This window comes from Rhinolophus hipposideros (assembly GCF_964194185.1).
Source record: "Rhinolophus hipposideros genome assembly, chromosome: 10".
Taxonomy (NCBI): Eukaryota; Metazoa; Chordata; class Mammalia; order Chiroptera; family Rhinolophidae; genus Rhinolophus; species Rhinolophus hipposideros.
This window is the reverse complement of record NC_138056.1, coordinates 41,374,890-41,391,082: the sequence shown is the minus strand read 5'-3', so window position 1 is coordinate 41,391,082 and position 16,193 is coordinate 41,374,890. Positions and strand designations below refer to the sequence as shown.

Sequence of the window (16,193 nt, the reverse complement as noted above, 5' to 3'; positions counted from 1 at the left end):
AAGTTCTTCCCTCTCCCGCAGCTGCAGCAGTTCTGGGATGCAGAGAGCTCGGAGCACTGAGCTAGGTATGCGGCCTGTGCCCGCGTGGCTCCATCTCCGCACTTCTCCCTTCCCTCCTCCCCTGCTCACGCGATTCGCCCACCTTTAGTTGAATTCAGTAGTGGGCCTCTTCATCTTGCCTGTCTGCTGTGCAGGGAGTCCTTTGTGGAGTTATTGTTGTTCGATTAGTTGTAAATTCCAGGGAAGCTTTACAGAGGCTCCCCTCATGCCACCACTTTGATGATGTCCTCTGGGTTTTATTATCATCTTTGCCAATTGTTGTTTTATGACGTTGGCAAATTATTGAATCTCTTGATTTCAATATTCAATTTTTAGCATAAATGGAGATGCATTTTATGACTTAAAATAAATTTAACTTACCTAAAACTCTGTTTTCTTTTTAGCTTTCCAAATCTTCGATTTACACGAGTATTCCCAACTTTTGAAATGATATGTCTAAATTTCACATACATTTCAGATTCTGGATAATTCTTAGGCTAAATTCAAGTATCTTTTAAGTTAGCTAGAATTAGCTGTTTAACGAAATAAAGTTCACTAAAGATGTATTATCTTTAAGATTAACTTAAGAAATATTGACCCTATTTTTATCCTTCATTATACTTAACACAATTTCAGAATTGTTCCTACCATCCCCCTTCATGGACACATTTCAGTGTACCACAATGGTAAACTACTGCTGACATAAGTACAAGCTACATAGAAATACTTCCAATTAATACGTATGTATATAACTTCAAGGCACTTCTTAAAAATAAGGAAAATCTAGTGATGATAAAATTTGTCATAATAGTGACAAAGCCACATCACTGGAAATTTTATAGCTGATTAGTAAATTTTTAATTCTCAAACATTAAAAAACTTTTCTTCAACAACTATACATATTTGTGTTTTGTCACGTTAGCAACACTCTCTCCCTAAAGTTTTGTATATTGGTGCTATTAGTGACTTTTTAATAGACACAGAAGTACCACTAGAGGCCACCAAATACTTCACTTTTTAAAATTGACACATGTATAAGTTATAAGGGGATGACTATGCACAGTAATATCCGTCACTGTGAAAGTCCTACATGAATACTCAAGGCACAATAAAATCTCAAGCAAAAAGATGTGAACATATTTCATGCAGTAAATAGGATGTCTGGATTACCAAAGACATATTACCTTAATTAGACCAAGAACTGGGGGGGAGGGGATGGATACTATCAAAACATCATTCCTTATATACCTTTGAAAATAGATTATATAACCTAGGTTTTATCTAAATAGCTGTTGCCATTTATAATCAAATTATATACCTACATATAGGTCTATATACTGATACAGACAGATACAGAAGTCTGTTTACCAGACTTCAGTATTCTTTCCTCCATATCACAGTCTTTCACATATAATAATGTTTTTATATTTAAAGTTGGCTACCATCTATAGCAATTAAAACCTTGATAAAGAAATTCTATTGTCAGTCATCCCACAGATTTTAATATACCCAAAATTCTGGTTTGAAGAGGAAAACCTGGCTCAACAGAAGAGGTAACACCTGAGGAAACTTTGTCTGAGTTCCTAGGGGAACTGCAACTAGTCTCCCATGTCCCTTCATTTCTTCCAGTGTCTCCTCCTCATTAAAGGTAAATAGCAAAAAGCAAAGAGCTCAAGTAGCATCCAGAGATTCTGTAGAGTCAAGTGAAATCTACAAAACAAAATGGGACGTTTTGCTATCTGACTATCCATCTTTTTTGCATGATGATACACTATTTTTTCAAGGGTTTTCAAGTACTCCAGGGAACCTTTATTCGTCATGCCTTTGGCATTCTACCTAAAGTCTTTGCTTAAAGAAAGGTCGCAAAGATGTTCTTGTAAGTTTTTTTTAAAACCTTTATAGTTTTAGCTTTTATATTTAGTCTATGATCCATTTCAGATCAATTTTTCTGGATGGTGTGAGGCGAGGCCAAGGCTAATTTCTTTCCAAAGGATACTCAGTTGTTCCGGCACCATTTGTTGAAAACCCTATCTTTTCCACAAGTGAATTACCGTGGCAACTCAACTGAAAATAATTTACCATACATGTGTAGGTTTGCTTCCAGACTGCTGCATGGATCTACATGTCTATCCTTAAACCAACACCGCAATATACTGAGCTGTACAGTATGTCTTGAAACCCGGTAGTGCAAGTCTTCCAACTTTGTTCTTTCGTCTCCAAATTGTTTTGGCTATTTGCTATACAATAGGTCTTTTATTCATTCATTCATGTCACTGCATAAAGCTCTATCTCATACTTTTCTAAAAAAAAAAAACTGTTAAAAAGTATCAGATAGAAGATGTACAAATGGCTGACAAGCACATGAAAAGATGCTAATATCGCTAATCAGTAGGGAAATGCAAATCAAAACCATAGTGAGATAGCACTTCACACCTGTTATGGTGGCTACTGGTTAAAATAATAATAATAATAAGATGGTAAGATGTTGGTAAGATGTGGAAAAATTACAATTGTGCACTGTTGGTAGAAATGTAAACTTGTACAGCTGCTATGCAAAACTGCATGATAGTTCCTTAAGAAATTGAAAATATAATTACTGTATGATCAGCAATTTCACTTCTGGATATATACCCCAAAGAAATGAAAGCAGGAGCTTGATATTTGTACACACATCTATAGTGGCATTCATCACAATAGCCAAAAGGTGGAAGCAACCCAACTATCCACTTATATGACTGGATAAACAAAATGTGGTATATACACACAATATTATTCAGCCGTAAAAGGGAAGAAAATTCTGATATGAGAGTATGCTGCAACATGGATGAACCTTGAGGACCTTAGGCCAAGTGAAATAAGCCATCACTAAAAGACAAATACTGCAGGATTCCATTTCCATGAAGTACCTAGAATATTCCAATTCAAAGATACAGATAGTAATCAAATTTATAGGCCCCTAGTGTTTGACCAGAGCTGTTTACTAGGTATAGAGTTTCGCTTTTGCAAAATGAAAAAGTTCTGGAGGCTGGTTACAGAACAGTGTGAATGTACTTAACATTACCGAAAAGTACACTTGAAAATGGTAATGGAAAAGATTCCAAACTATGGACTAGCTCTGCCTGAGACATGTAGGCAATATAATTAGAGCACAGGAATTGCAGGAAATGATAATCGAAGGCATGATTAAGATTCAAGTACAAAACACTGACAGAATAGTGATATCACCACTTTCCAGAGAAAACAAAACACCAAAACAACTGAATCCTATAGAAAGTCTGTAGTAAGGAGACCACAAAAACAATAAAAAATGGAAAAAGAACTAACTAAACCTGAAAGAAAAAATTTGGATGATGATGACTGTGTTGATTTTTCTCTGACACCAAATGTGTGAGTTTTTTCCAACACCAACTACCATGTTTCCCCAAAAATAAGACCTAACCGGGCAATCAGCTCTAATGCGTCTTTTGGAGCAAAAATTAATGTAAGATCTGGTCTTATATTAATTTTTACTCCAAAAGACGCACTAGAGCTGATTGTCTGGCTAGGTCTTATTTTTGGGGAAACACGGTAGGTACCCAACAATTTAATTCAATTCTGCCACTAACTACCCAGAATTAGCATAAACCCCACAGGTCAAGGGCTCAGGAGTCGGCCCCACAAGACTACCTTCACTTCAGATGCCAGCTGCAAATAGGGTACATCCAGGATACCCACACTTCCGTGGACACTACAAATTCAAGAGTGCACACAAGTGCCCCGCTTGGGTTTAATTTGTTAGAATAACTCACAGAACTCAGGAAAACACTTTAGTTACATTTAACAGTTTCTTATGAAGGATACAACTCGGGAACAGCCAAATTGAAGAGATGTTTAAGGCAGGATGTGGAGGGAGGAGGCAGTGCAAAGCCGCCATGACTTCACCAAGCACACTACCTTCTCAGCATGCCAGTGTTCACCAACTTGGAAGATCTCCAAATTCCTTCATGTAGGTGTTTTTAGTAACGTTTCATAGGTAGGCATGATTGAGTAAATTATTGGCCATTAGTGACCGAACTCAATCTCCTGCCCCTTTGCACAAGCCACAGTGGGACTGAAATTTCTAACCATCTAATCAGTGGTTTGTTTCTCTGCCATATCAGCCCCCTTCTTGAAACTACCTAGACTAATCCATAAGTCATATCATTAGCATACAGAGATAGTAAATTCCAAAGGTTTCAGGAGCTTTTTGCCAGGAACTAAATAAGATATTGACTAAATATTTATTTTTTTAGTATACCACAAAGCCTGAATTTGTGATGTCAAAAAAATAAAGTGGTCAAAGAAAATGAAGACAAGGGACAAGATCTTTGAATTCAGCAAAAACACTGTGGCAGAGTAAAGCTAGTCGGGCACTAAATCGCTTTCAATTTTCTCTTAGGCACACTTCTAAGGCTTTATTTGCCCAACTCCCATTACAGTTAACTGTGCTGTGCGATTGACTTGTGATTAATGGAACAGAACAGAAGTGATGTATTCAGCCTCCCAGGCCTATCCCACAAAACCCATCTTTACTGTACTATCCTCCATGCTTTCTCTTACTACTCTGTCAACTGGATGTTGATGCCCATCGTGACCCTGAAGACCACACTGTAAAGATGACAAAACCCACTCCCTAGTTAGACTTGATGCAAATCAAAAGGAAAACATTTCTATCATGCTAGCCCCTAAGATTTCAAGGTCTATCTATCATAATAATTAGGAGTATAATAGCAAAACCAGCTCAAACTGGTCTTATTCTGTTTCTAACAAGATGAATTGCTTTTCAGAGACAACAGGCCAAAACCGCAGGTCATGCAGCCAAAGCATGCACAGAGGAAAGAAATTTGACCTCCTGTTACCCCTGGAACCAAAGTCTCATGCACCTGCCACCACAGAACCCAAGGACCTGGATGGACATGACCAGAACTTGAACACCAGAACCCTTTCAGAAGCGAAGGGTCCGCTGTCCAGGAAGATCCGATTCTGAAGCTCTTGACCACCTTACCATAAATGCCCAAGTTCCAAAGCTCTCCAATCAAAATCTGCCCTGGCAGCACTTCCACATTATCAGCCTGTTCCCCTGAAGCCCTAAAACTTGCTGCAAACTCGAGATCGAAGAGACGGATTTGAGGCTGGCCTCCTGTCTCCTGGCCATTCAATTTCACAGTAAAGCCTCTTCTTTTCTCAAAAGCTGATGTCATAGTATTGACATCCATGCAAGTCAGGCCTTGCTCCTTCACAGTGTGACCTTAATGAATTCAGAAAAAAAGTAATAAACTTCAACTCTGCATTTTCAGAATGGAGAGGACATAAACTATACTTCAGAATAAACCCGAGATGTGGGTGAGATGGGTGTACGACATGAGAGTGGACGGCAAGAAATCATAATATTACAGTTTATTAAAATGTTAACAGACAATCAAGTGCTTGATAAAAGCCCAGCAGGAAAAGTAATGTTATCAAAAAAGGTAAATTAACTTTGCTCAAGGTTTTAAAAATCCAGATCCCATATTCTTTCCACTGTACCATACTAGTCTCCTAGAAAAATGGAGACAGCAAATGAAGATGGATCACTTGAAACATTTTATAGTATAGAAGAAATAGGATAATAGCTAACAGAGATAAAGCCAAGGAAAGTTTTTTTAGCTAATACTAAAGATACTCGGGATCTATGGAAGCAGAAGAGTGGGCGGGGGAGGAACTGGAAATTAAGAAGGATAGAATAACCAAAGTGGTGATAAGCCATGCGAGATAAGTAGCAATATTCCATGTGGTAAGGAGGGCCAGGCTATATGCAAACATAACTTTGTAACAATTGTCTATGGCCTCAAAGCACCAGGTGTAGCAGAACCGCAGGATGGCACGAAAATCTTGTCGAAGGTGGTTCTGAGAACAGTACTAAAGCAGCAGACCATGAAGACTGGGTAAGTGAAAGATTCTCTAGCATAACTGAGACTACTGATACATTAGTAAAATAAGCAGAATTTTAAGTAACTTAAGTCCAGTACATGATAACAAACCATTTTAGTGATCTTGGAGGAATGTGAGAAGAATAACAAGACTGACTACACTCCGTCTCAGAGATGTTAAGAGAATCTACTATTTTAGATGCGTCCTCTAGACTCTCTCAGGTTCCAACCTGCCAGGTGGTTTTATTACTTCAAGGAGACAACTGTCTGGGAGAAGGAAACAAAAATGTAAGCTCAAAACACCACTTTCCAGGTTAAAATCCATTTATATCCACTTGCTTTGTTGTGAACATAACTTAAAAGGTCTTTTGGTAGTCCTTAGGGTGACCTAAAGCCACGTCTATATACTTCATAGCAGTGTTGTTTTCAGCCTCAACTCTACGCATAATCAAGTCCTTTCCTACGTCCTTCACAACAACTTCATCACCAAGCCCCCCACCTACTGCGCGCGGCACAGAGCGTTTAGATACTACCTAAGTATCTTCTATAATTACATTTTTTATTTTTAGCTGACTTCTTATATTTCTCAAATCTCTCTGGCTGGCAAATTATCCTGCCTATCTTTATTCTAAATAATTACACAGCTGGCTAATTACATGCAAGAACCAACATTTTTACCTATTATATTTCGTCTTCTTAGATAAAGGGCCTAGAACTCCAGCCTTTTAAAATCTTTGTGAACCCTGATTCTGTCATCCAATATGTTCATTACCTTTCTCATACTCCTTTCATGCATATCCCTCTACAAAGAAGGGAGAAAAGTCTCTTTCATCCTTTCTGCACTCAGTTCCCTGACCCAATAGTATTTATGTCTAGGTCAGAAGGATGACTGCTTTCTCATTTGTTGTAGTCAATGCATTCTAAGCAACTTAAATTAAAGCATCCCATGGTACTTATACTTACTTCTCTGCCCACAAACACCATCCTACACTAAGGCTATTTCTCCTATGTTACAACTGCAGAATATTCAATAAAAGATGTTCTTCACTCTTCTTCCCAATCTACACTTAAAATTACAGAAAACTGGAGTCATACTGAAGGGAGTTAAATCATTAGTCTATAATGTAAATAACTGAACGAATTTCTTAAGAACCTCAAATTTAGAAATTCTAATTAAAAGCTTATTCCTCTTTTACTCAAGCCACAACATCTTTTTAACACAGTACTTTAGTCTTCTAAAAAATATTAGACAGATCTACAAACGTCCCAGTACAGACATTCTTAAGTAAAGATATGGCACATTTTTCTGAATTACAATATAAAAAAATTCACTTCTGAGACAGGGCATCTTTAAAAAGAGGCAGTGCCAAAACAATACTATTTTGTTGATGTCCAAAACCTAGCCAATGAAAACATGTGTGCCCATAATCCAAAATAGACTGTTAGCCATAGAATGCCTCTGCAAAACAATTCTTAAATTTTCTTTGAAATATTGTCACTAAAATTAACTGAAACTTTATTTATATGACTGTCTGTGGTTTCCTTGTATGCCTAAAAAACACAAGAAAAAGATAAAAATATCTCAGAATTGGAAAAGTAGTCATTATGTTTGGTTTAGCTTATTTTCATATTTTTATTTTTAAATTCCATCCAAATTAAAGTTCAGCATTTCTCAATAGAAGAAAAGAAAAGAAAAGCAAGGCAATTTCTTTACATAAAAATGGAAAGAATAAATTCAGTATCCTCTAAATTAAATTTGGGATTTCACTTATTAGTGAATGAATGCCTGTAATCTTCCCATAAAGTCAAAAAGTTCAGTCTTTATATTGAACACAATTATCTTTCATTTAGAATTTAAATACATCAAATATATGCAGTCTGGGAAGGAGAAGTGGGAATAGAAAATAATTTCAATATAATATTATGGTCTGAATTCAGATTTATCCTCAGATAAAATAAATAAGTGAAGCTGGTTTCTAGCCAATAACACAGCATTCTTTTAACATTTCTAACCCTCACTTCTTCGAAATTATAGAACCCTGTTTTCAGATCCTGCATTTACACTAAAATACAAATGCTATCCATAACTTAAACTGTTACTCTGAGAATATTCTTAGATCTTGGTTGAGACTAAGAGTCAAAAGACCTGAGTTTGAAACCTAGCTCTGCTGCAACTTAGCTGTTAGATCTTAGAGAAATTTTTTAAACTTCCTAGTCCTCAGTTTCCTTATCTGTACATTAGATACAGTACCATAAGTCATCTAATTTATGTGAATTCATGATAGTCTATCAATCCTATACAACTGTTAGATACTAACATTAATGTTATATGCTGAAAGTTGTTTCACTACATTAAAAGGGATTAACATTTTTTCCTGTAAATCATCAGAAAAGGGTCAATACCACCCTGGGATCAACAAACCACTTAGGGACAGAGCCAGATCACCTTCAATCAGTCTAAGATTTTATTAGTCCTACCTCTGGTCTTGACGCTACAGGAGTACTCTAGGTTACATAGTATTTCACAGTTACTCAATTTACTGCTGTTCATATGCAGTGTGTTGCGTGTCCCTAATACATGAAGTATAGCACAAAGCAATAAATAATTGAGAAGACAATGAAATTTTAACAATTAATGATTCTATTGTTTTCAAATGGACTTTGATAGATATTAGATAAACAAATTTTGTATTTTGTACTTGACACACAGCGCAATAAACATTAGAGGATCAGAACTGCTACTAACTATAGAAAAAGGAAAAACAAATTTCCAACGTAATCCAGCAGATCAAATATTCTTTAAATTGTAATCTAGCTAAAAAAACCTTCAAATCCTTTGCTAAGAATCAGCCAAGAAGTCATCTAGAAAAATACCAGGTGAGGACAAATTCTGTCTACCTCCTTGCATCTCCGATTCACCAATCAGCAACATATGACTCTACTTGTTATTAGAGAGATACTGATAGCACTTGAACCCAGGAGTGTCTGTCATACCAAGAAAAAAAATTTCTAAATAGTATAATTAATAAGTGTCTCTCCTTCAATACTGGAGAAACACCTAACGCAACACAGTATCTGTTCCCTTGGCTTTCAAAACACAAAAATTATCCTCACAGCTAAATAGCTAATACCAAATCATGATCTCTCTCTGCCCCAATAACTGTTCTTGAAATTCATATGGTGGTTCACTGTTCATCTTGTCAAAGTGATGGAGTTCACATCCCTCCATACTTTGATGTGAGGGAAGTAAGAACTAACAGAAAGATCTAAAACGTCCCTAGCAATGGAAATTTCCCCTTTCAGTCATCACTAAAAAGATGCTTAGAGTTTAAAAGTTTTAATAGTTCAAATAAATACCTAGTTATTCACATCGTAAGACCAATTACTAGTATTTGTAGGCATGTGGGGGAGAAATAAAGAATTTAAAGGGCTCTGCAAAAAGTTATTTTTCCTTGGATCTTCATTCTTTCCCCATTTTTGTTTAATACCAAAATTCAAGATTTACCCTTTCTGTGGGGTCTAAAGAATGCACAGCCTTTTTTACACAGTTAGGTTAAAACAATCAAAATTAGGAATTCAGTGATGTATCTTTTATCCTCAGTGAAGCAGAAATGGACAGTCATTAGCTAGAACGAGAAAATTCACAATTTTCAGCATCAGTTTTACTCTTAATGGGTATTTCTGATTCAAGCTAACAAGAGAATGAACAATCCTTCCTCTTGGGCAGGTGCTGCAAGATGTCAAAAAAACAGAAACACTGACAACAGTAATAATAATAATAATCAACCAGCTACCTCATTTAACAAGCAGTTACTTTATGGAAGACCTTGTTCTAACCATGTGTATTTTTAACCCATTTTATCTTTAAAAAACCCTATGAGATCAGTATTGTCATTATCCTCATTTTATAGATGAGGATTCTGCTGCTCAAAGAAGTTAAGGAACTTGTCAAAAGTCGTATCATACAACTAGGATTTTAACGTAAGCAGTCTTCTCCAGAGCCTGCACTCTTCACTATTGTATTACACAAATGTTCTCTCAACAAGAATTGCTTTGAAGAATACTTCTCATATGTCTGTGTATGTACACACACAACACACACACACACACACACACACACACACACACAGACTGCAGTATGTTCAAGAACCAAACTTTAGAGTCATATTGCAAAATGTGTTAGTGATCATTTTTCCAGGCCCTCATTTTACCACCATGGATCACCACCACCAGATAGAATGTCTGAGCCATCATAAATTATACTCAACCATTGAATTCCTATAAAATAAAAATATTTTTTAGGACTATGTCAACCTCTGACAAAAATAAAGCAGTTGAATTGCACTATTATAAAGCAACCTAAAGATCCTGTAGCTAAAAAGAAAGAACTTGATTTCTGATTTCAAGACCAACTCAACATGACTGGTTACCATTAAACAAACCTTTTGATTTTTTTCGTCTGTTTTTGTTTGGTTTTCACCAAAACAATAATCCGGAAATTTTCAGAAAAAAAATGTTAACAAATGGGGCGGCCCGATGGCTCAGTTGGTTACAGCCCCAGCTCTCAGCAACAAGGTTGCCGGTTCAATTCCCGCATGGGATGGTGGGCTGCGCCCCCTGCAACTAAAGATAGGAAACGGCGACTGGACTTGAAGCTGAGCTGAGCCCTCCACAACTAGATTGAAGGACAACGACTTGGAGCTGATGGGCCCTGGAGAAACACACTGTTGCCCAATATTCCCCAATAAAATTTATTTAAAAAAAAAATAGGTGAAACTAATTTTTAAAAGAATGTAATAAATGTTATGACATACTATCACTAAAACTACTGGGCTAAAGAGACAGGAATTTTTCAGCTTCCCAAGCACATAAAGATCATCAATTTCATCTTTAATGTTAGAGAGAAGTTTAAATGGAAGAAAGAACAGCAAAACAGGTATTCCAGAATCAATGTCTTCAAAGGTTACTGTACTTGGGAGGGAAGGATTGTTTCTACTAACATGTTAGTTAAACTACCAAATTATTTAACAGTAACTATAATATAAACATAACCATAAATGTACATGCAAAGAAAAGTACCATTATAAAAGTACAATAATGCAACAACTTACCAATTCAATTCCCTGTGGAAAAGGTGTATCATCCCAGTCCTTCTGTGGAAATCTCTGGATTATTTTCCCCAGACCTGCTCCTGACCCTAGTAACAAAACCAAAATAAATTTAAGTTCTAGGGTATTTAAAAAATCTGAATACTCATTATAGTAATACTTATTTCTAAATGAATATTTGTTGAATAAATTGATATACTGATTAAACACTTTCAAGTTTTAAAAGGCATAAAAATATCTACCTTCTAAACACAATACTGAAATGACAGGCAATCCCTATCCTACAGATTCTCAAGAGTGACATATGTGAAAAGCTAAGAAAAATAGACCAAGGCATTGAAATCTAGAGTCTCCATCATACCATGAAAGTAACTACCTTTATTTCCAATAAGGAAAACAACCTTCTCAAGTATCTCACGTTGACATTTTAAAAGAACAATGCAATTTTCAGTGACAAATGAAATGGTACTGTTAGCACTAAGCTTCAGTTATAAAGACTGTTTTGAGTAAAATAAAGATTTTTAAAGTGTCCTGGGAACTCGACCATTGTCTAGGCAAGGTTTCTCAACATCAGCACTATTGACATTTGGGGCCAGATGTAATTCTTTGTTGTATGTTTGGAGGGAGGGGGGAGGGAGCCCCTGCCCTGTGCGTTGCAGGATGTGCATTGCAGCCTCCACCCACCAGATGCTAGTAGCACCTTACCACCAAGTTCTTACAATCAAAATTGCATCCAGACATTGCCAAATGTCCTCTGGTATGGGCAAAACTGCCCCTGGTTGAAAACCGCTGGTCAATATCGTTACAATAGGGGTGAATAAATTTTTTCGAATTAGTGTTTTAGATTTCTCTGAATAGAATATCATTAAGCATTAAAATTATCCTGTGACACTAAAAGAATGGATCAACTTTTGCTTGAACATTACGGATATAATCTGTGAGTAATGTGAGGATGCAAAGTATATGTTTGACCTAAACTGCTTTTTGCTATACTTTTTTTTTCATAAATGTTATTGGAGAATATTGGGAACAGTGTGTTTCTCCAGGACCCATCAGCTCCAAGTCTTGTCCTTCAATCTAGTTGTGGAGGGCGCAGCTCAGCTCCAAATTCAGTTGCTTTCAATTTCAATTGCAGGAGACACAGCCCACCATACCATGCGGGAATTGAACCGGCAATCTTGTTGTTGAAAGCTCCAGCTCTAACCAACTGAGCCATCCGGCCACCCCTTTGCTATACTTTTTAAAGACCTTCATGTGCTTGCATATTCTAAATTTTGTTTTAGCTTGTTCTGAAGTGAAAGCAACAACATTCTGATTTAATTACATGTATATCTAACTTAAGGAAGCCTGTAACACCTGATTCAACGTGTTAATATACTTTTTAAATAATCATTCACTATCATCCTTCACCCTCACCCTGTAAATTCAACTTTCCCCTTGGCCCTTACCTAGTGTCCAATCATCTTATGGCCAAATTTTTATCTTTAAAAGATAAATGGAAAGTTAAATTCATTTTACTGACCAACTCAGTACTATATTCTAAGACTGAGGTCACATCTGAAAGAGGCAAAATAAAAACATCCTGAATTAACAATTGTTGCAGCACAGGAACTCCTCATATATCCATCATTATAGAGAAATGAAGGATTTCATTAACAGTAAACTAAACTAAAAGTGGTTTATCATAGGCATTCATTTTTCATAATCCACCTCGAGCATCACCACTTCTGACACCCCAAGCAGAGCTAATTCAACATATTGCTAGGTACTGAAGATACACAAATGAAAAAGACATGGTCCCTAACTTCAAGGAACTCATAATCTATTAGGAGAAATAGACAAATGAACTGATAATTTCAGTATATCATGGTAAGCACAATGATAGAAGGGAACTTAAGTAGCTTAGCAGAGAAGACCATGGAAAACTTTCTAGAAGAAATGACAGCAAGCATTTTCTTTCTTTCAGTACCATCCCTGTATCCCCTAGCATACTGAATGCCTGGCACTTAGTTCATATTGAGTTAAATGTTTATTTTAATAAACTCATTAATATTGACAGAAATTGTTTTAAGCTTATGTCTCCCTGTTTTTTTTAAACAGAAATAAATGCATGTTATTTATCTCATCATATTTAATTAGGTGTCCCTATACTGTTTATTAGGGACATAATTATAATAATAATTTATTATTATTAAGTTCTGAAAATCATACCTAATGTATTTTAGGCTCAAGAAACATTCTACCATATTAATTTCTATTAATTATGAAAATGTTAACTGCAGAAACATTTTCAAATACATAAAAATATAAAGAAATCACCCATAATCCTACACCCGAAGACAATTACTGTTAACATTTTGCACTTAGTTTATCCTAGGGTTGTTTGTTTGTTTTGTTTGTGGAAGTTTTTTTTTTTTTGGGGGGGGGGACATATGTATTTTTTCTATGCAATTGAGATCATACTAAACCTAGCTTTAGAAATTGGTTTATTACTTAATATTTTACAATGGGCCTTTGATGATGTACATACATTTTCTAGTATCTCACTATTATAAATAATACTACAAAAAGCATCTTCCTATATAAATCTTTATCCTCACCTCACTTTTCCCCAGAAAAAATTCTTAGATATACAGCTACTAAGTCAAAGAGTATGAAAATTTTAAAGACTCACAAAAAGCCAAAGAGCCCACTAGAAAGACATATAACAATTTTTTTACATTCTGTGTATAAGAATGACCCTGGCATTTTCACTACATTCTCACCAACTATTATTTTAAAATTGTGTTTGTTTTAATTATTGTGAATTTGACAGATGAAAAATTCCTCTTTGGCAGGAGCATAACTTTCAAAAGTTCTCCAGAAGCAACATGTTATTTACCAATTTCATAATAATATGCAGTGTTTCAAAAACATGAAAGCTTAGTGTTCACTTCAGCAGTTCATACACTAAAAGTGGAACAATACAGAGAAGGTTAGCATGGCCCCTGCACAAAGATGACACGCAAATTCATGAAGCAGTCCATATTTTTAGAATATTATACTAAGTGAAATAAGTGAGATTGAGAAAGACAAATACCATGTGATCTCACGTATATGTGGAGTCTGAAGAACAGAATAAGAGAGCAAACTATAAACAGAAATAGACTCAGAGATACAGAGAAAAAACTGATGGTTGCTAGATAGGAGGGGGTGAGGATGGGGGAGAGGTGAAGGGATTAGAAAGTACAAATTAGTAGTCATAGTATAGTCCTGGGACTAGGAAATACAGGATAGGGAGTACAATCAACAATGTTGTAAAGATTATGTAGGGTGCCTGATGGGCACTGGACTTATTAGGCAGACCACTTCACAGACTGTGTAGATGCAGGACCATTGCACATACACCCGAAGCTGAAGTAGAATAATAATACTGAAGTAGAATAATACTGAATGTCAACTATAATTAAATACACACACACACACCAGGGGTGCCAAAAAAACTTATACAAGTGGACACTTTGGTCAGCATTGATCAAGCAGCAGTTCGCTGTAATCAGAAGTGTCTGGACACTGATGGGAACCACTTTGAGCACCTCTTGTAATTCCGTGCTTCCCCGAAAATAAAACCTACTCTGAAAATAAGCCCCAGTTAAGATCGTCAACAAGACGGACGCATTTAGTATGTTATGACAATGGTCCAGAAGAAGATGACATGACTGTGTTTGAATAAATGTAGATTGTTGTAGATGAAAAAATAAGACAACCCCTGAAAATACGCCCTAGTGCATCTTTTGGAGCAAAAATTAATATAAGACCTGGTCTTATTTTCGGGGAAATGGTGTAAGACCCGGTCTTATTTTTGGGGAAACACAGTTGCAGAAGTCAAACGTGACTTGTATTCATCTTTTGTTATTGGTATATGTTATTACAATTTTAATAGTTTTCTCCTTTCTTAAAATGTGTGCACATTTTTTGGCACCGTGTGTGTGTGTGTGTGTGTGTGTGTGTGTTGTGTGTGTGTGTGTGTGTGTGTGTGTGTAGCCTCGGGATGTGGAACTCGGCATAGTGAAGATAATCAATGTATTGTAATAGCTACCATATGCACGATGTCAGAGGAGTAGTAGACTTGGGGGGGTTATCACTTTGTGAAGGGTGTAAATGTCTATTACGTTGCTTTGTACACCTGAAACTAATAAAAAAATTTTCAAAATGAAAGCTTAGTTTGAAATGCTGATATAAAATTTATAAATGCTTCATGAGTGATAAGACTTTCAGTTATATAATAATGTTACTTGAAAATGGAAATTAGGTTAGAAAAAGACAAAAATAAAAAGAGCAAAATGATCTTTAACTACAAATAAAATATGGAAAAAACTACAATAGCTTAGTTTCCAAATATGTAAAGTGTTGCAGCTAACAACTTTTGAGGAACCTATGAAAGGGCCCTACAAAAAGTAAACAAACATTTTCTGAATCATGTTTTTTGAATTTTAAGCATTTAGTCTGAATGTTTACACATTTCCCAAGTTTACGAATTTTATCTGATAACTATTCTTATAGGCAGTATTGGTTTTATTTAAGAATGCTGAGAGGATGACATTTTATACTGAGCACGGAACAGTGAGGGAAGACTGTTCTAGAGTCAGATGTCCGTCCACCTGTGGACTGATCCTTACGTTCAGAGGTGAAACAGGCCATGTCAATCAGAGTGGCTGTGAAAGCAGCTCCCACATATTAAACGGGGCTGGGTAAGTGGGTAGAGGGAGGGAGAAGTTCCTCAAAAGAAAGGGGACCACTTCCTAGAAAGGAGAGGTGCTAGGCAGACAAAATAGATTGTCCACTGCACTGTACGCAGCTAACTTGGAAGGAAGAGGGAGCAGTTAGTAGTGCCTTCATGGTTTCCTTCCCAGCCCATACGCTCTATCCCATCATAAAATCAAGAAATATGATGACTAAAGGAGTAAATGTATAAAAAGAGGGGATCCTCAGCAGGATACCAGCACATGTGGAAATGGCTTACTTTGAAAAAAGCATATATGCTAGGCAAACGGCCCACAGCAAATTTAGAAAGGGTGAGGAAATGTTGGCGTGGTCAGGCACACTTTCCCCTCCTTTACATTTGGTAACTCACTTTCCC

General features: G+C 36.3%; 1 protein-coding gene across 6 annotated transcripts in view; it reads right to left on the bottom strand.

Annotated features, from left to right (window-relative positions):
- SBF2 (SET binding factor 2) overlaps positions 1 to 16,193 on the bottom strand; it is a 396,450-nt gene that overhangs the window by 326,860 nt on the left and 53,397 nt on the right. For all 6 annotated transcript variants that reach the window (XM_081063396.1, XM_081063389.1, XM_081063390.1 and 3 more), the window contains exon 2: positions 11,078 to 11,163. In XM_081063396.1, coding sequence (XP_080919522.1) covers positions 11,078 to 11,163 — 86 coding nt within the window. The remainder of the gene's footprint in view (positions 1 to 11,077; positions 11,164 to 16,193) is intronic.